The following is a 21,793-nucleotide window of genomic DNA, read 5'->3' on the forward strand; positions in this document are numbered from 1 at the left end:
CTTGTTTTTTAATAAAATAACTAAAACAACAACTTAATAACTGGAGGAGAATTGCAACCTTTTTCTTTGTATGGGACATTTTAGATGAGGCATTTGATTTAAAGGTTTTCCTGCACATTCATATTTGCCTGTGATTGTCATGCAAGATCTTTTTTAAGTTAGCAAAACAAAATGGAAAAAAATATACTACGAAAAAGAACGGCTCGATATCATAAAAAGCGGATGCAGTGGCATTTTAAATTGGAAATCGTAATATGAGGATAAAAAGTGTTAGACGACATTGACCTGTTGTCAAGCATGCGTTCCCAAGTATATAGCATGACGAACAGCCGTTCTGGATGCTGATTGGCTCCGATGGCCATGTGGGTGTGGTTAAAGGAAACGAGGAAGTGGCGATTCTTACTGTAATAACAAAAGTCGTAATGTATGTAAATATGATAGACTGTGGTATTTAAATGGCCAGCTGAGTCAGATGCATACAAAACAATTTAAATGCCCTGTTCGTCCCTCTTTTACGCCATAAACAGAAATCCAATATGTAAGTCCTATTGTAGGCTGTTTATTAATTGTGCGTGGGAAGAAGATGGCGTTTTATGTGATACAATAATGCATTTCATCTGTATTTTGTGTTATGAAATGTATTAGTTTTGAGAGGATTTGATATTTCTGACCGTTTCTATGGATTCATGAAGCCTGTCGGGTCAGGTATTTGTGCTACGTGTACGTGTTGAAAGGTTGATACCCCGCATTGATATTTTTACTTCAAGCTTCAGTGAACAAGTAAGTAATCCAAGTAGTCATTTTCTGCGTGGGAAATACGTGACTTGAAGCAACAGGATTATATTTAGTTTTTCTGAGAGGTGTAGGCTCAGTTTTAGGCTCCCATGCCTGTTGGGCTATTGTGTTGGATGGAAAGCTGCACGGGGGGGAGGAGGAGAGGGCGAGTAGATAAGAGGGAGAAGTGGTTTATTGGCTGGCTGCTGCCACTAAACCCTATTTTTTTTCAACCAGAAAACAAGAGGACTTGTCGTTTGTGTTACAGGCCGTAAAGCAACAACATCGCAACCCCGGGAGCAACGGGAGAGGACATGGTAATCGTGGATCGGGCCCGTATTTCTATTCTGCAGCGCCTACTCCGAGCTCATTGAGTCGGTAACCAGCGTCCGACATGGGGAAGGAGGTAAACGGTGTTTCACGGAGCCGGTTTGAGGTGAGTTAACCTCGCATGTTGACTGACAGTCGGAGACACAGACACGACCGAGCTGTTAGAAGCATTAGCATGCGGTTCCGAACAATGGCTGTCGCTGTAATTATTTTAAAACGTCGTTGCAGCTTCCGCAGTCGGTGTTTAGGATTAGGTCAAAACACTGTTGTTTTTGTTCGGACAACATACAGCCGAGGCCTGGCGTGTCATCTGGCTGGGGACACAGAACGTCGTTTTTCCGTCCAACCTCGTATTTCTTTCTCTGCTAAAGGCTAAACTTGGAGCTTAAAATGTTCACTTCTTTTACATTTGCGCAGTCAAAACAAAGACAGCGAGGCCAGGGAGCACGGCGAGGCACAACTTTCGTACTTTTAGTCATGATATTAGTTTTTTATTGTCTTTAAGGCAGCTATTCTCTTTATCAACATGTAACACTGTAATATATGTATCGCTTTTGTTTGGGCCAACCCGATATTTGTGTACAACTGTGGTCGCGAAAGGGGGCCCTCTGCTGTGAGTGCTGCCCTCAAACACAAACAAATGACTACAAACTGCCTCAATATAACCTGCGTGGAAAAAAGGATGGCCACTTGGAGATAGGTGCAGAAAGTAATCGGAAGTATACCCAGAAACTTTGTTAGCTGAATATTTGGGAGAGATTCGGAAACTTATCTCACCGGTGACATTGACCGGCGTAGCCTGAGCAGTTGATGTTGTTTAATCCCCAGCTAGCATGGGATTTGTGTGTGGTTTTATTTATTTTTAACGGCGCAACAGCTGACTGACTACTCAGAAGACTCAGGCCGTTTTACCTTCTGGCCCGACAGCTGCGGCCAATCTGCTAAAGCTAACTGGAATTCGGACAGGAGGAAACCGGAAATGGCTTGTGCACGCCTTCAATATAAAAGTACTTTTGTGAAGCAAAGTTTGAAGAGGATACACTGTATAATATTTCTTTTACAGATTTACTTCTCCAACCCTTTCTGGACTTTTGTTGTTGTTGTTGTTTTTTTTTTAATTTACTGAAAAATGAGTACACACTAATTTACCAAATTTAACATAAACCTATTCATCCATTGCATACCTGCCTCTTGTCATTTCATAGTCTTCAGTGGGAATAGAGCAAGAGGGAAGACACAAGCTGTATAGGTCACCTAAATTACCTGAGGACAATTTAGCAATTCTAATAAACTTTGATGTTTTTGGCCTGTGAGAGGAAGTTGGAGTACCCGAAGAAAAATCATGCATGATCCAGGAGAACAAGCAGACTCCACGCAGAAAGACCTCGGCTCTATTTTCGCACTCTATTCTCCCCTCATACACAAACCATTGTGTAATATTTTGTACTTAAACCAATGCCTGTCTGTTTTTTTTTAGATTGGTTAAGTCTGAAATTATTGAGATGAAAAGTAAGAAGATTATTGTTTTTGAGGATTAAAGTTTTTTGTTTTTAAGTCATCCTCTCTGCATTTATTTTATTGTGATCTCTATTTTGCCTTTTGGCTTAAGTAAACATTGACAGACTATGCTACTCGAGCAATCCAAAATGGTAGATACTATTTATTGGAGTCATCTAGCCACATTTTTTTAAATATAGTCAGAGGAATATATAGAAAATTACTTGTATGTGTTGCAGCATGCAGCTCATACTTGGAAAATATGGGAACAAATCTACAAGGCAACAGAATAATGCCAAAATAGTTGAGTAACCTTTAATCAATTAATCTTTTAATAATAAGCTTCTTAAAGAGACTTTATGTGGTGACTACATGTCTTCAAGCACTTTCTAATAGCTAAGGGTAAACCTTAAAATTATCATGTAAGGTGGAACATTTATTTCATTTCGTTAATATTTCTTACGCTAATAGGCCTCGTTCAAAAATTTAGAGTTTTCTCGACTTTTACTTTGAAATGTCTCAAAGGAAGTCCATCTAAATTCACATCATCAACATACCCTTTGTGTGCTGGCTCATAACCACAACAACCTAAGCTGTATTTCCAGTCTTGGCCTTCAACATTGAGGCTTCAGTTTTAGTTAAAAGTACCAAAAAAGGGGACTCGTTTCAACAAATTGAGTCATAAATTTAATTAGAAAACTCAGTGCAGGTTAAATGCTTCCAAAATTATGCCATAAAATAGAAATATGAAGAAATTCAAATACTCTTGTAATATGAGCGCAACATATATTGTGCCTTCTCTAAATATTCTTTCATTAAAGATGCACTTTATTTCTGCATTTTGGGCTTGCAGCTTATTCATTAATAACTTCTAAATTACTTTAAAAAATGCATTAATCTAATTCTCCATGGTGTGGAGTGTGTCTTTTAAAGCAAGGCAGGTCATCAAAGAATTGACATGGCAACTAAAATGTGGCCCTCATTTTGTTGATCTATCAATTTGCTGCCAGGTTTTTAGACAAAACCAATCTAATAATCACTTTATTTTTAAGAGTTTTATCTTATTTCTATCTGTGTATTTTTGTCTCGGGGTAATGGAAGCTTTAGGACAAACAGGTTTGTTATTGCCAGGATGATTGTAACTACTATGGTAACTGGGGCTGTATGGAACTTCGAGTAAAGTTGCATTGACCATCCCCCACCTGTTGCGAGGCAATGCCAGGCAGGATTTTTAAAAAAGAAGTGTTTTAAAACTACAGTTGTCAAGGTACAATTGACAAATCTGTCAAGTAGTCGACTGCTCAGGTTGGCTACGTGAGCATATCAAACAATTAGCCAACCAGTACAAGCTTCCTTTACTCGCAGTGTAATTAGAGCTGATCAGTAATAATTTATAATATTCTGCATAATAGACACTTGTGCTACCACTGAATTGAACCAGTGGCGTTATACATTTTCTGAAGTGTATGTGTCATAACAATACATATTGATAAATTTACAGTAAATAATGGCGTGGGTATATTATTTTAGCAGCGATTTAAATACTCGTCATTCTTTTGTTTCTGTTTCAAATGACTCTTAGCTATGGTATTTTCTACCCAGTAATGTTAACCGTCAGACTATCATACTGACCAAGGCATAGGTTCAGTATAGGGTCATCTCTTGAGTTCGGGGTCTGAGCATTGATTGGTTTGTGTTAAGTGAGTTAAAGGGAGCATGCTTCCCTATAAAGGAGTAATAAAGCTGAGTCTTCTGAAGATACCCAAGTACAAGTGCCCAAGTACCCAAGAACTTGACTTAAAAATGACTGAAAAAGAAATGCATTGTTGCAAAAAGTCCAAATAAATATTGCTCAGCATTTTTGAAAATTACAGGAAAATTTGACTTTTTATATACATTTAAGACAAATGTATAGAAATGAGAAGTAGCTCAAGACTTTGTAAATTATTATATTTTGATTCCTAATTTAACTACAGCAGTGATGTGCAGAAAATCATTTCTGTATTAAACCACAGAGGCTGTTTAGTTTGTGTGTCTTGTTCATAGATTCCTAAAATTAAATTACTTTATTAAGCCACAAATGTTTAACATGTATTACACATTTTTTCTGTTTAAGCCATTTTCAGCAAATGAATAGTACAATATAATGTCTAATTATGGTTCCATGGCATTTTCTGAAAAATTTCAAAGAGATTTCACTGTGCTTCACTGGGTTCCTTAACTAAACATTGGAGCTTTTCAAGCTTTCTCTCAGACTTGCTTTACAGATTATAGTTGACCAGTGGAGACAGCATAATGCTTGCATTCATGCAGCATTAGGTTCATTTTATCTTAGATTACAAAAGGAGACAGTGTATGCCTGGTAAACAAACATGCACATCTGCCTCCCTGGAAATGGCTCTGGACTATTTGGCCAAAAAAAGAAGTACTCTGGAAAAGCGGGCTCTTGCAGCCAGTTTGCCCCAAATCCAAACAGCGAATGTCTGTCCCTTTCTTTTTCCCTCAAAATTTTACACGTCTGTGCTGGCAGGCAGCCGCTTGTGTAGACAGCTGTGTGTGTGTATGCAGAGTTTGTGTTTATCAGAGAGACATAGAAAGGCTTTGACCCAAAGGCCCTCTGGCTTTCTAAAGCTCCAAGCATTAATTTCATCCGGCAGACATCTCAGTTTGTTTTTATTATTTCTGCAGATGAATGAGTTGAAGTCCCACAATGTCCAAACCCATTGTGTGGTTTGAGACGCCCATAATAAAAGCAGCCCACTGTTGGGTGTTGTAAATTATTGCTATTGTTTAAAGGCGGTAAATAAACTTTTAATTTAGTTTTAATTGTTGGATGGCTGATTTGTTTAACTGACAAAATGATAGATCAGCACTAAGAAAATGCCTTAATTTAATGTCCAAGGAAAGCCCTGAGTGACAGCCCTTTACCACTGGCACTTTGGTTTGGATTTATTCCTCCCCAAGCCTGAGCTGGGAGCAAGGATTGCTTCATGTGTGGGTTCTCCCAAACATCAGTCTTCCATTCTGCAATCTAGCACAGGCCCAACTTTCTTCCACAAATCAATAGTGTACCCTTTATTTTTGAGTCGGAGGGTTTGTAATTGCATCTATAATGTTAATTTACAGTCCTCTGCATGTGAAGACCGTTTGTGTGTGCGAATTAAAGGGGTTTTATTTGTGGGTTCTCAGCATGCGGTTATTTGTTTGGAAATCCATTAGACGGTTGCAGGAAAAGAGCTGTGAAAGATGCAAGCTGGCTGATTCTGGGGTGAACTCATAGAACTTGCTGATGTGCAAACTCTTTAGTGTAAACAGAGGAATTGAGATACTGTGCACCAAAAATGATAACATGAAAGCAAAGGCCATCACAACTGCTTGTCTGCAAGACAAAGTCCACTCCTGCTGATTTTCTTAGAGAATCCCAAATATCCATCCTGCGTTCTGTGTTCTTTCCACAATTACTGAAACTTTCCTCCAGATCAACTTCTGCCAATGAATTTACCCATCAGTGTAGTGAACTTCTTTTTTAGGGACCAAGTTACTTTGAGACAAGCCGGCAACACTGATATCCTCTCTTTTTGTTTCAGATGTTCACAAATAGTGACGAGGCAGTCATCAATAAGAAGTTGCCTAAGGAGCTGTTGCTACGGTGAGTGACATTTTATAACTGAGTCAGCGTATCTGTAGGTTTTGTAAGATTTGGGGGAACTGAGATGTAAACTACTTCATACTTCACAGCCTCACTTTGAATCAGCAAATTTGAGCCAATGCCACAAATGCCCCACCTTTTCCTTTCTGTAACCTTTAAGCACCACATTCACAAACACACCCACCCGCATGCTGTGCATTTTGCAATCATATCATGTATGCTCACTGGCCCAACCACCCATTTTCCCTTTTAATACCCAACTTGCTCTGCTCCCTGAATGCTATAAGTGTAATTAAGAACAGATGCTGGTGGCTATAAAACATTTAAATTGATTTCAGACAAAAAAAAAACAACCTCAAACCCCTTAGTAAACAGAAAATGAACACCATAACTCAACCCTGGTCCATGCCAAACAATCTCGCTGCACTGCGACTGCTTGGCCAGGTGCAGAGCTGCAATTTCTGAAGTTGGCAGATGGTGCTGCGACTTGCTGTTTCCCTATTTCGACCCCAATATGCTTTTAGCTGCATTGCAAGATCCTGTAGATATTTAACTTGGATCCTTTTAGTGACTTTGAGTTGCTTTTAAGAAAATGAAGAGAGCGTAAGCAACTACTGTGCTTACAGTCAGTGATGTTGGCTGGTTTACGCTCTGCCTGGTGCTGTGGTTGCAAGCAGCTGCAGCGTTGAGCTGAGGGCAGCCTAAAATCATCAGACAGTCAAACAGTTATTGGCAGCGAAACAACTGTTGTGTTTAGTGGCTTGGATGAAAAGCAGCCATACATGTGGACTTTAAGATCGTTCACAACTCAATCCTTACTATTTCTTTTCCTAAAAAAGTATTTTTCAACATGTTTTTAACAATCAATAGGATTCATAATTGAAAGTGACACTGGACCAGTCTTCTACTGTCCTTAATGGTTTTCTTGGATGGATGTGGTGACTTTGCTGTTTTTCCTAAAATTGTTGCTTTGTTCAGAACACCAGTTACAAAAAAATAACTTGTATTTATTATATTTAAATCATTGCATGCAGAATATGCATCCAGTAATATTTTGAAATCTATTGAGATCTGTTGATGCTCTCTTGAAACCAGCAGTGGAGAAAATGAGGAAAAAAATAATATTTTCTTACAATGTAGTTTTTAAACATCATCACTTAAAATGTATCACTATGAATCCAAGTGATAAATTGGATTGTCATCATCATCATCATCCTAATACATTTATTACTGTAACAAATGATACAATGAATGCCCAATGAATGATACAATGAATGTGCTGACACTGATTTGTCAAACAGTCATTTGAGAAATTGATCCTGGTGTTTACTTGACGCTCTAGGACAGGTTTCTGCAACCTGAAGACTCAACGGCTTTTGAAAACTTTGAATAAAAATGATAAGTTGAAGTTTTAGAAATATATATAAAACATGCGCTTTTCTCAGTTTTTTATATGGAATCATTTGATTTAATTTCTACAATAGAAGCATCAATAATTTTTATTTTGATCTATTTTTCTTGTTAGAAGGATGGGAAATTCTGAATATCCCATACAAGGAAATGTTGCCATTATCCTTGAAAAAATAATTTTCTTCATTTTTAATACTTAAAAATAAGAATAGGATAGTTGTTTAAATATGACAATGGATTTTCTGTCATAGATATTTGTCAAAAATGAGAAGTTGTCTCTTTTTCTTTTTCAGTTTTTGAAAAGGTCATGTAATATTTGTGGCTGTGAACTCAGGACAAAAAAAGCTCTTTGGATTGTAAAGGTTGCAGACCCTGCTCTTGGATGCCATTGAAGTGTTTTACTTGTATTGGACCTTTCATTGAAAGACACTTGAAAGTTTTTAGGGTAACACTTTATTTGACGGGTTGTGAATAAGACTGTCATTACACCGTCATAAACATGACATAACACCTGTCATGAACATGAGTGAGATTTCATGAATATTTATGACTCTCATAAAGTGTCATTCGGTAAATCATGACACTTTTAATTCAAAGTTGACATTATTCAAAATGTTTTTGTGATGACAACTTGGCATTAACCAAGAAATCATGATCTGACATAAATTTGTTATAAAAGTATTACTGATTAAACTTTAGCTTTTATAACGTAAAGCTACATAATTTTTTAAAGTTTTCTGACCAAATATAGTGAAGATTAGGTCTTCCAATGAATTGATATGTATGTAATCACTCCACAAAAATAATTTCCCAACATAATAAAAAACTGAAGCAACAAAATTAGCTAAAGCCAAAATTTGTCACTGGCAAAACACTGGCCATGATTGCAGCATAAAGAAGCATCTTCCAGCCACAGGAACCAGAGTCTGTAAATCGTCCCTGTCTGTCTTCCAGAATTTTTTCCTTTCTGGATGTGGTGACACTCTGTCGATGTGCCCAGGTCTCACGGGTGAGTCTGTGTTCACTGTTACCATATCTGCATGTTTTCTGCTTGTGTAAGAAGTCGGCAGGCGTAGAAGTGATGTTGACTCTTAAAATGTCTGCGTCTGTTTCCTCAGTCCTGGAATGTCCTGGCCTTGGACGGCAGCAACTGGCAGCGAATCGACCTCTTTGATTTTCAGAGGGACATTGAGGTGAGAAAATCCTAAGTTGGTAATTTATTGGTAATATGACTTTAGATATTATTGAAGAGATAAAATAAGTAATAGATGTGACCATATGTGATGGAGTTTTTGTGTTTTGTTGCAGGGTCGGGTGGTGGAGAATATTTCAAAGCGATGTGGGGGCTTCCTTAGAAAACTGAGCTTAAGGGGTTGCCTGGGTGTTGGTGACACTGCCTTGAGGTGAGTTTGCCAGAAACCTAAGCTAATTAAATACTCACTTCAATCTAAATATTGCACAGAAAGAATCCGTAATGTTTTTAGTTCTATTAAATCAATTTGTTTCTGCAGGACTTTTGCACAGAACTGCAGAAATATTGAGCTACTTAGCTTGAATGGCTGCACCAAGATTACTGACAGGTTTGTGTTTAGCTCATGGAGTTGTGCTTGTATCACACTTATGTTTTGAAAATGTTAATTTTTTTTTCTCTGTCGCTGCAGCACGTGTAATAGTCTCAGTAAGTTCTGTCCAAAGTTAAAGCACCTGGACCTTGCCTCCTGTACCTCAATCACCAACCTGTCTCTTAAAGCTCTCAGGTGTGTTGCATCAGTTCTGGGTCAGATTGTACAGTGACACACACCCCTCTTAAAATGTTAAGCATTTGTGATGTACTGTGATAAATCACTTAGAATCTTTACTCACCTTTTAACATAACTTATATGCTAAAAAATTTAACTACATAACAAATGAATATGTTATGAGGGTGAATAAAAATAGCAAAAAGCTGTATTTACCTGTCTTATCACTTTGTTTAAAGCACCTTTTGATTCAGTTTCAGCTCTAAATGTTTTATTACCATCCCAGTTCCTGACTTATTTTACCCAGGTTGAATAAACTCATTTTCAAGATAAAAAAAAATATATTTTTTCCTTAATATGTTCTTGAATTTTATCCTCTGATGCTGCTGTTATTGACTTCCTTTTGCAACACCTCATCTGTGTTCTTTAGTGAAGGTTGCCCTTTGCTGGAGCAGCTGAACATTTCCTGGTGTGATCAGGTCACAAAGGATGGCATCCAAGCTCTGGTGCGCTCCTGTCCCGGACTCAAAGGCCTCTTCCTAAAGGGCTGCACACAGGTACTGCTGAGTACCTGTCAACATTACCAGTTCCTAGTATTGTTTTCTAATTAAAATAAGCAAACAAATGAGCAGAGGATGTTTTCAGGTAAAAGAGATGCTGGTTACTATTTGAAGCAGTAGAATGTTGTATACAGCCATTTTATTAACAGTCAACAACCTTGCATTGAAAGACAGTTCAAGGTGTCACATAGGTTAAATAGGTTTTGTGAAGACAAGTTAATCATTTAATGGCTCAACATCTAAGCATTGTTTCTTTCTTCCCATAGCTTGAAGACGAGGCTTTGAAGCATATCGGCACACACTGTCCAGAACTGGTTACTCTCAACCTGCAGACATGTTCAGTAAGTAAATTAACAAAAACATGAAGCTTGTACTGAAATATAAGGAAGATTAGGTTGTTGTAACGTAATAGTTAGTGTTTTAAAGAAATGCCACACCGATGCTACAAAAAGCTGATCTTATTCACTGAAGACATTCCTTAACGGCTTACGGAACAAGTAGTTTAGCACTTTGTGTTCTTTGCTGTGCAAATACTGTGGTGAAGTTGGGAACTGCTCAATTGCCCTTAGGGAAAATTGCTTTGTTCAGTGTCGTTAAATGCATGAGCTCATTATCTGAAGGTATTTAATGTTTGTTGTCACTGAATTACTTGCAGTACCAGTCTGGTGCCCAGAAGAGATCAAAGTAGTGAAGCATCAATATTCAGGGAGGATTTCTTTCTCTCCTGTAACTTAAGAGTAACTTGTGAATCTTCATCCAGGTGCAACTTTCACATTTGGTGTGAAAGTCCTTTTTTTGCTTCCTCCAAAATTCTTCCCAATCACTTACAAGCCTTAAGTTCTGAAAGAGTTTTGCTGTGGTATGCAAAGGCATCTTTCCTAAATAAAGGTTACGACTCAAGCAAGAGAACTTGGATGTTTTCAAAGTTTTTGAGTGAGAATGAGCTATCAGGTGTGTTATGTACTTATTCATGTCATTCTAGTTCATAATTAGGATTAGATGGAGGTCAGATTGCTTAGTTTTTCAGTGCAGAAGGCAAGTTCAACTTTTATAGATGCTTGGATACTTGTCAGGTTTTCCATCCTTCCATCTTTCCTTCCATCCTTCTTTCTATCCTTATTTTCTTCCTTCCTTCCTTTCTTCTTTCCTTCCTTCCATCCATCCATCCATCCATCCATCCATCCATCCATCCATCCATCCATCCATCCATCCATCCATCCATCCATCCATCCATCCATCCATCCATCCATCCATCCATCCATCCATCCATCCATCCATCCATTTTCTTCCGCTTATTCAGGATCGGGTCGCTAGGGTAGCAGCTTATGAAGGGAGCCCCATACTTCCGTCTTCCCTCTTGGTTAACTTTCGAATATCAAAAATAGGCCTGTCACGATAACTGTCACACACTTTTATTCTGCACCGTGGTCTTAACATTAGCCCTTTTCATAAAAGCCCTCAAAATATGTCAATATCAAGATGAATGAATGTGAGTAATGTCTACTAAAGCTTGCATAAGATATCCCCTGTTTCTGGTGAGTATCTCTCTGTTTGAACTGACTGTCATATGCTCCAGCGGCTGCCTGATGAGACTTTTGCTCCACGCTTTATGTGACCACTTATAGCCATTGGTCTCCAGTGTACAAAGAGCAGCTTATATCAAATAAATGTGCTAAAATATCCATCTCTGGTCTCTGTGTGCAATGATTCACTTTAATTTTAATGTTTAGTTTTAATTTGGCTTATTTTGTAAAATTAAAATACAGAGCAAAAGTATTAAAAAAGTTATGAAGTATAACCATATAGAAAAATCTTAAAACATAAAAGCACATCTACAAAGTATTAATGAGAATTTAAATGGAATATGTAACAATGAAAATGTGTCACTAAGCAAATTTTAAGTTGAACCCCTCTCGTTGTATATCTGCTTTTTATTTATAGTGTTAAATTGACCAGAAATCATACTGCAAATAATGAGATTTCATTCCATGCCAAAAATTCTATGTTTTCAACTTTTGAATACACTTGTCTTAAGAAAGTGCAGATGTTTTGTTTTTTTCCCCCATATTTCTACAAATTCTGTTGACTTTTATTTATTATTCTGTTTAAACACTTCAGCCTTTATTTTTTAATCTGACTTCTGCAAAAAAATAGAAAATTAAAATGCAGAAACAAATGAAATTCTCTCCTATGCTGAGTTTATGGCCATTGACAGATTTTACTCTTCACTGCTTGAAAACACAGCAGAGTGGAAAATTGAATGAGAATGTTAAAGTTTTTTTCTTCTTCCTCAAATGAGCAGCAGATCACCGATGATGGCCTCATCACTATTTGTCGAGGTTGCCACCGTCTGCAGTCTCTGTGTGTGTCGGGTTGTGCCAATATTACAGACGCCTTCTTGCATGCCCTGGGACAGAACTGCCTGCGTCTCAGGTACATATACATTCCCAACTTTATCGCAAACTTATCAATTAAACACTCACATAATCTTTATCAAATTGTTGAATAATTTCTGTTCATTCTCCCAGAATATTAGAAGTGGCTCGCTGCTCTCAGCTTACAGATGCTGGCTTTACTCCATTAGCAAGGGTAAGTTGTGGTGTTTTCCTTTTGAAGCCAGATTTTGTATTTTGATCATTTAAACTTAAACTGAATTTACATTAAAATTCAAAACCCTAAAGTATGTCAGATTAATTTCAATGTTTAATTTTTTTTTAGAATTGCCATGAACTTGAGAAGATGGATTTAGAAGAATGTGTACAGGTGCATACAAATATTTAAAGTATTGATAATTCAGACATTGTGACGTATGGTTTAAACGGCAAGATTTTTTTTTTTTCCCACACCAGATCACAGATGTAACTTTGATCCAGTTGTCCATTCACTGTCCCAGGCTGCAGGTCCTGGTGAGTCTGTGCTCTTCTCTCCCGTTACATTTGGAATCACATCTTTCGTTCTTTTTGATTGACTTGTGGCACCCGTGTTCCCTCAGAGTCTGTCTCACTGTGAGCTGATAACAGACGACGGCATCAGGCACCTCGGCAGCGGCCCCTGCGCTCACGACCGCCTGGAGGTGATCGAGCTGGACAACTGCCCCCTCATCACAGATGCCTCTCTGGAGCACCTGAAAAGCTGCCATAGTCTGGACCGCATCGAGCTTTATGACTGCCAGCAGATTACCCGCGCAGGCATTAAAAGACTACGGGTAAGTTGTGTTGGCTGATTATTCACACACATAATGTTCTGTAAGCATTCATTTTCTCAAGGCTATGCATGTCACTTATAGTGTGAAATTGATTTACATTACAGTGTGCACATATGTGCTGTGAGGGAATTCTCTGTTCAAATTTTTTGCTTCTCTACTAGAGTATAAATGTTTTGCTTCCTAGGGTTTCTGCTTATAAATCACAACAAAAAATTGCTTTATTGTGACCCTTTTTTTTTGCCTTACAAAAAAAAGCATCCACACCTCTTGAAATTTTCCACCCTTATCGCTTTCTGAACACAGACATTAATCTTTACAATATACACTATGATTGAGCAATTCTTATTTTTGAGGATTATTTTTATTAATCACAAACAACAGTGCTTTGTGTCAGCCTATAATGTTTATAAACCTCAAGCATAAACCCGAGATATTCTCCAAACAAAGCCAAAACCTGACATGTACTTTCTATGTGCACAATTATTGCTTATGCAAAATGATTACATTCACTTTATTATTTAAGTATAAATTACACACAACCCCAAACCTTCCAATAAATGGTTCTAACATTACAAAAACAACCGAGTGACTGTTATGGCACTGTTCTTTTCAATAAGTCACAAACCGTCTTTTCATGGAGTCTGTCAGATTTCATGGAGTCTGTCAGATTCTTGAAGTTGATCGACAAGTCTGTCGATCAACTTTCTGAGCAGCAGCAACTGCAGCCTCCCAGACACTGCTCAGAGAGGTGGACTGTTTTCCTTCACTGGAAATCTGTTAAAAGAACTTCCATGTGTCCTCAGTTCAGTTCAGCTCAGGTGAAGAACGTGGCCATTTCATAAGTTTTGTCATCTTCAATGCCTCTACTGGCTAACCAGGCACAAAAAATGTATTGCATAAAAATCATTCTCTTTTTGAAAGATGCGGACTTCTTCTTGAACCACTGGTTTAAGAAAGTGTTTTCTAAAGCCTGCAGTAGACTCTGGAGGTTTTCTTTTTCTTTTTTGTCTTGAACCTGAATAGGTCCAGCCAGTTTATGTTTTAGTAATACCAGTCCATACTCACCTCCATCTTGATGGTGTTTGAGTTGATGTGGAGCTTTGTGCCCCTTTTTTTTTCACATCATTACTCTTCTTGATCTATGGAAGAGGAATAGGACCTATGGAACAAAAAGAAAATGAATTCTGACTCGGTTCTAAAAATTCTGACTTCAATCAGTTAATTTTTTTTTCAGTGACCCTAATAGTCTCCTGTATTGATCAGCAGCCTTTCTTTCTGTTCCTCACTGTCTCCGTCCTTAGCTGCTTATAGCACTGAGTATCAGTCAGTAGCTTGTTAGCGGAAGTGAGAGCATGCACTAAATAGTAAAACATAGGTTCACAAAGTCTTGAGGAAGATAATTGGACTCCAAGAGTTTTTTTCCCATGTTGTATCTGCAAAGATTTGAAGCATTGAAATAGTTGAAGTGTTTTTATTTAGGGGTGTCACAGTAAAGTGGGCTGAAAGCAAGTCCACACCAGACTCTTGATTTTTGACATTGAAAAAACCATGTAATTTAATTAATTTAATTATGAATTACTTTCTCTTAATGTACTGAATAAACTTTCAATGAAATACTTTGAAATTTAGTTGAAACGTGATGAACATAAGCATATTCCTCTGTCTGGATATAAATATCTATAGAAAAGCAGCTCCTAAGAAAAGATCATTTCAGACATGAATGTATCTTGATAATTTTGAAGTGCTTTAGTAATGCATTGAAATGTCTTGTTTTTGTTTAATCATAAATAGACTCTGAAGTCTTAATGTTTGTTCTTTTCATTATGTGTCTGCATAAAGCAGACACACTAAAATGCTGCTTGCACACTAGTGATTCATGCGATTCTGACTTTACATTGAAATATGGCTCCGTATTTGAAGCAGCAGACTTGTCGCAATCGATCCCCACCAGCAAAGTTTTATGTATGGAAGGTAATCAGAGGACAGAGAGTTTGTTTAATGTTTTTCCAAACTGAATTTTGATTTCTGAGTCACTGCACCACCCACATGAAGCTGGTAATCGCAAGCTGAGCTCGTCATCGTTTGATCTCAGGCCTGCCCGCTTGATTTAGATGCGAATCAATCATCGCAGGAGTACGCTGGTAAACAGGAGTTTGTTGCCAGTGGAAGACTGACTCAAGTGATGCTCCAATTTTTTTTCTGAGACGTTAACAAATTTCCCATTTTTCTTGCTTCCCCTCAGACTCATCTGCCTAACATCAAAGTACATGCGTACTTCGCTCCTGTCACTCCGCCCCCCTCCGTCGGGGGCAGCCGTCAGAGGTTCTGCCGCTGCTGCATCCTGCTATGATGCAAAGACAAGCACCCCCTCTCCTCCCGCAACCTCCCGACTCGGCGTGTTCCTCCCCCCACCCAACGCCACAGCGTCTCATCTTCTACAGAAAAAGGATACAGAAAACTTCATGCTGGTGTGCCCGCTCTGCTTTCTTCTTTTCGGAGCTCCAGAGAACGACGGAGCACCAAACAGGATTCAAGATTCTGGATGAACTTCTCTAGAAACAATTTTGAGTCCCAAATCATACACGGTTAACACGAACATCGGTGGGCACATCAGTATTATTAAGAGGGGCTGTGTGAATAACAGCTGTGTTCATCCATGCTACAAGATTTTCCTTTCAATCAAATGAAGTATGGACAATTTAACCCCCCACCAAGTCAAGCTGAGGATTTTCACAAAGATCCCCTCCTCCCAGTTTTTCCCCTTGGTTTCAAAGGTCTCTCAAAAGCTACCTCTAAACAGGAACTGCACTTGAGTAAGACCAGCGCTTACTGATTATTTCAAAATAAAAGCAGCAGTGACATAGCTGAAAAACTGCCAACACCTCCAACAAACACACACAGCAGCAGAGAGCAATTATTTTCGTTCCTTTTAAGAATATCAGCAGCCATTTGCACTTTCAATGAAAAAGAGAAACAATAATCAGACATTTTACTAACAAACGCTGGCGCTCACGGCCGTTGTCCTCTCACCTCTCTCTGTTACAATCAGGCGCTTCAAGATACTGAAGAGAATAGAAACAAAAGTTGAAATATTTTTCTAGAACTCAGACTCACATGTCGGGACTTAAGAAGATGCCAAATGTTGCATGTAACTCCTCCTAGTCCTTTTTTTAATAAAAAAAAAAAAGTGTAAATATATAGGACTGCGAGTTGAAGCCAGCTAAGGAGCAGCAACAGGACAGTGACGTAAGTTGTGGGTGGAAACATCCACCCATCAGAGGAAGCTCCAGCAAAGTCAGAGCATGCTCGTTTACACACTGATCTGCTGGGGAGTTTCAGCCAGATCTCTGATTTGCTGGCTTGTTACAGCTTATGTTAACAACAAACTTTTCTTTTTTCGTCCCCCGCCCCGAGTAGAAGTGTAAAAATAAGACCCAACATCACTACTGGAATTCAAGCTGAAGGACAATGGAAAGATAAAGCCAACTTGAAAAAAAAAAACAATCCTAGATTGTCTTCTTTCAGTTAGTTTGAGTTCACTGAGTTGCTTTTTCTTTTACCTGGAGGACTAAGGAAGCGGTAGGGGTCGAGAGCCTCAGCTCCTCAGAGGCCCTGCAGGGATTCCTCCGGCCGTCTGGGACGAGCGACCTTGAAGCCGCTCTAAGAGAAAGCTGACTGAATCTGAGACCTGCAGTGGCGGAGCTTCTAAAGGACTTCAGCTCCGTGGCCCTTTGAAGTATTGAAGCCTTTTCTTATGAATCGCCCTGTCCTGCTCTCACACCTGCTTCATTCTATCGCTTTATATAAATGTTTTTTTTTTTTTCCCCTCCTGGCTGTAATTTCCTCTGAGTCTTTCCTCTCTTTGTTTTGCTGTGGTTTGGATTCTGTCTCCGTTGTGTTTGAAGCCATGAGTCCCGTCTCGGCGGAATGAGTTTAAGCCCAATTTCCAATCCCGGTTTTGATCTGATGGAGTTTGTTTTCATTAAGTTTGTTACTAAATGTGTAGCATTTGTCCGTGGGAAGTTTTGGCATCAGTGCAATTGTACTTTTTATTTTTTAAGCCACATATAAGTTGAGGTTAATGGCTATTATTGCTGAATGTTTTAATCGAGGAGAAGGATCTTATTGCAACAGAATGATTCTCATTTCCACCCACAAGCATTCTTTATTTGCCTTGTTTTGAGAAATAGAAATCCTTTACTCAATGTTCTCTGCCTAAATGCTTCAAGCAAAGTGACAAATAAGGATATTTGTAAAAAAATTTAATGTGCGTTGCAACAATTTGGCATTTGCCAAATCCAAAATTAGGATTCTGTTCAGTGTAAATTTTAAAATTTTTTTGGGAAGGGGCTTTACAAGAGTATTTATAAAGAGAGGAGTAGGAAAAGTTTGGAAAAGGTGACCGACTCTGTCTTTGTGCTCCCAAAGACAAGACTTTTATCTGGGATGTAACACCTGCTTGTCCTCAAGTTCACCAGTGCAGCTAATGGCGACGTGCTTTCAACCTGCTCCCGAGCGTTTCATGTGTATTAAAGAATATGTCATTTGATGCTTCAGAAAAAAAAAAGAAAAACACTACAAGTTCCACCTTGAACTTATTTTCCAGAGCAGTATCAAACTCTTATCTTTATATCGGCGCTCTATATCCCCTGGTTTACATGGAAGTTGGAGCCATCACGCTCCGGTTCTGTTTGTCTAATGCACGTTTTGTCCTAAACACTGGAGACAGGTTAAGGAGAAAGGCAGAAGAAGCTGAATCAACAGTGTCTGTGTCGGAGGCAGAAGATTTGACACCTCAGAAACATAAAAAAAAAAAAAAAAAACAGGAGTTTTGGAAGTGACTGTAGTTCATATATTTACTGTAAATCTTTTCCTTTTTTCTTTCTTTTTTTATAATTAACCAATATAAAGAAATATGTATGTATGAATAAATATATACCTATATTATTAAGACTTGTGTTTTTATTTTAGGTCTGTCATTGTTGATGGGGATTTAAGACAGCAGATGGCAGCAAAGATCAGGTTATGCTGATTCCATCATTGCCCAAACTTCCCCCACCCCCATTAATTTTTTTAACCCCCAGTTCAGTAAATTGACGTGGGATCAATTCTGATTTTGACTTGATTTAAAAAGTTACCCTTAGACTCTTGAGGACAGGCCACCGCTGATGTAAGCTAAATTTCAGAGTTTAATTTTTCTGTCCACTTTCTTTTACATGTCTCAGTAGCAACATTTTTAATCAGCAATTTTAAGTTCCAACAAATAACTGTTTAACAATATTAAGCCAACTAAACAAAGTGCCAAATATCTAAGAACCAATCAAACAATCTGCCAAATCTACTAAACTTTTGAGTAGAAAACTGAGGTGAATTGTGTGAGAGTTTGTTTTGTTGTTTTTTTCTGATTCGAAAAAGCTGGCAGTTTCAGCACAGCTTAGCCATTCATAGAGTTTGTTCCAGAGCTGAACCAAAAATGTTTGATCCTGTCTCCCTTTTTAGTTGCAGTCCATAAAACACTAAATAAAACTGTTCTCTGATGGAATTGAGATGATTTAAACCAGTCAGGCAAGAGTGAAGATGAGTGAAAGCTCAAGGTCATTCAGTTACCTTAAAATCTCCCCTTTCTTATAAATAAAAATCCCAAACAGAACCCGGTTTTACTTTTTTGGTGGTGTTGGTAAAGACTCCGGCAGCAGCATTTTGGTGCGATCTGTGTTTTTCAATGTCCTGCTTTGACATTAACTAATTTTTCCTTTGCTAATGGACTTTATGCTGATTTTATAATTAATGGGAGAGGCAGGATGCAACTTTCCAGTCCACATCACAGAGCAACACAGAGAGAGCACACACACACACACACACACCACACACCCCCTCACACACACACACACACACACCCACACACACACTCACACACACACACACACACACCCACACACACACACACACACACACCACACACACACACACACACACACTCATATCATGGGGCCAATTTAGAGAGACCAATTACCCTAACAATCATGTTTTTGGACAGTGGGTAGAAACAAGTACCTGGAATGAAAGCAGACAGAAACATTTCTGATCAAGAGAAAGACCCTGACTTTCCTGCTGCAAGGCAACAGAGCTAATCACTGCCCCTTTGGGCAGCCCTGATCTGAAAATATGACACCTTAATAATTTTACTCATTTAAAAACGTAGGTATAAGATCCCCTTATCTTTCAGAGGAGCAATTTTTAGTTTTTTTTTTTTTAATTTAATTTTTTGGCAGCTGGAGAACGGAATTTGTGTTAAGAGGATATCTCCTTCGCAAAAATAAAACTAAGAGCACAGATTGATGGCTGCAGACTTGAAGTGTCTCTTTTGGATATTTCTGTCTTTTTGCTTAGATTATTGTGTCTGAGGTGAAAGCACAGATGAACAATTGGTGCCAATTTATCCCAGAGGACTCCCAAAGTGCAGCAGCTCTGGTCTTGCGGATGCACCATGGCGACCGCTGTCACGGCTGGGATCTGTCTTCCACCACATGAAGCTCATTTTGTTCCTCCAGTCTTCCTGGAGGAACACTGGAGTCTCTCCCCTGTTTCCAAATCACCAAAGCTGAAAGTGTGTGTTCCACTCCTGTGTTTAGGGCTCATTTTTAGACGGAGTTATTGTGGCACCTGGGGTATCACACAGAGAGATGAAAGGAAGGTGGCTCAGTGGAAGAAATGTAAATCTCCCCCCTCTCATTCAGTTGTTCTGTTGTTCTGTTTTTCTGAGTTTGTACACAGATGGTTTGGAGCACAAATCATCGCACGCCAACATATTGTGTCCCTGTTTATTTTTAACAGCAAAGGCACTGCTATAGAAAAAGTCTGCTATTTTTTCTCATTGTGCTCATTGTTTCTCACTCTGCCACATGCTGTCTCTTGACTCTGTGTGAAGATATAATTAATATTATGAATATCATGAACCGTCTTCTTCACACACAACCAAAGACTTTCTGACTACAAACTTTGATGTCAGGCTTTGGTGAAATAATGTAAAGAAAATGCAAAAATAACAAAAGTAAGGGATGCTTCTTACATTTACAAGTGTCGATCATCTTTTATTTCCTACTTTCATGACAATAATAGCAGCTGCTACTTGCCATAAGAAAATTTACTTTCAGAAGGTGGCCATTTTTACTTTTACCTCAGATTTAGAACAGACAATGACCTATTTTGCAACTGTAATTATTCCTGTGTAAGGGTGTGCAGGCACAAGCTGTGTTTACTGTGACACAGAAATGGTAGCAGATGCATCTCTGTGTTGAAAACATTTCAAAAATAGTCCAGCAATGTGGATACTTCTTATTTGACTGAGTCATGTAGAAATTGATGCTTTTCATAGTTATTTGTGTGACTGATGCAATCATTGCAAACATGTATGCCGCTTGAGCTTATAGTCAGACACTAATAATCAGTTTGTGACAAGCTCAACACAAAATAAGTGGTTCACAAAAACATTTACAAAGAAAGATCTGAAAGGTTTGCAATAAATTTGAGCTTTCCCCCTTTACGCTGATGCTCCTGAATAAAGTCCAATGTGAATGAATAGTTGTCTTGAGATGTCACTGACTTAGTAAATAGAGTAGGATTAGGGATAAGGGCCAGAAGTGTAAAGGAAGATGAGATTTTAAACCAAATTTTGAACATCTCACAAAGTGCTTGAAACTCTAATATGAAAATGGAAGGAGAATGACACAGGTGTAACATTGCAATCAGCCCTAACTAAACTATTTGGTAAGGAAAGCATTAACTAAAGATGCATCAAGGCCCATGGAACTTCAGAGGGAGACATGCACAACTCAATGCACCTCAAAAATGTGGCCAAAAACAAGTACAGCTTGCTCCACAGAAAACACGCAGAATACGATACGTTCGGAAAATGAGAACAAAACTGAACTTTTTTGCCTATATACAAAACAGCAGGTTTGGTGTAAAATTGGAAACCATCCTGACCACACAGTGAGACATGAAGATGACAGCGACTTTTCATCAGCACTGACAGAGACATTGATCAGAGTTGAAGGGAGATGGATGTAGCTAAGCTCAGGGCAATCCTGTATGGAACGCTGTTAGAATAAAATAAAAGTTTATAGAGTAGCTTTCAGATTTTATTGGTAAAAATTACGTAATTATAGACAATTTTGTTTATAATTTTAATATTCCAGTAAAATACATGGAGCCATGGGGGTGTAAATACTTCATTACACTATATAGACTTAGACTTGTACTTTATGAGGTGAGGTTATGTTTTGTTTGGTTTTAGTCTTCAAATATGGAATGTAGTATTAATAGAGAACCCAAACCACATTTGGTTTAGCATAACTAAAATAACCACGGACGTTTAAATTAAAACATTCTGCCTAAGGACAATACATTCAAGACTCTATCAGCCAATTTGCCAATGTACTGTTGGAAAATTGGCTTGAATCTGTGCGTCGTTTCAAAGTAAATTATCTCTCTATGCCCTGATTGAGGGTTGAAATCCGCCAATCGTGCGCCTCAGACGCATGGAAAGGCGTGTCTCGGATTGCGCTTAAAATTATGTCTGTGCGTCTGAACTGCAGAGTTCGCTTTGAATCTTCAGCCAGTTGATTCC

At 38.4% G+C, this 21,793-nt stretch overlaps 1 protein-coding gene across 1 annotated transcript; it reads left to right on the top strand.

Annotated features, from left to right (window-relative positions):
• Nucleotides 1-805: 805 nt before the first annotated feature.
• fbxl20 (F-box and leucine-rich repeat protein 20) lies at nucleotides 806-18,115 on the top strand. The gene is made up of 15 exons (XM_055051940.1): nucleotides 806-1,210; nucleotides 6,189-6,250; nucleotides 8,615-8,669; nucleotides 8,779-8,853; nucleotides 8,969-9,063; nucleotides 9,172-9,240; nucleotides 9,322-9,417; nucleotides 9,830-9,956; nucleotides 10,226-10,300; nucleotides 12,262-12,392; nucleotides 12,488-12,548; nucleotides 12,678-12,722; nucleotides 12,809-12,865; nucleotides 12,952-13,164; nucleotides 15,407-18,115. Exons 1-15 carry the CDS (start codon nucleotides 1,169-1,171, stop codon nucleotides 15,512-15,514), a joined length of 1,311 nt encoding a protein of 436 aa, XP_054907915.1. The 5' UTR covers nucleotides 806-1,168; the 3' UTR covers nucleotides 15,515-18,115.
• The last annotated feature ends 3,678 nt before the right edge of the window (nucleotides 18,116-21,793 follow it).

The sequence above is a fragment of the Poeciliopsis prolifica genome, unplaced genomic scaffold, assembly GCF_027474105.1.
Source record: "Poeciliopsis prolifica strain line A6 unplaced genomic scaffold, Auburn_PproV2 SCAFFOLD034, whole genome shotgun sequence".
Classification (NCBI taxonomy): Eukaryota; Metazoa; Chordata; class Actinopteri; order Cyprinodontiformes; family Poeciliidae; genus Poeciliopsis; species Poeciliopsis prolifica.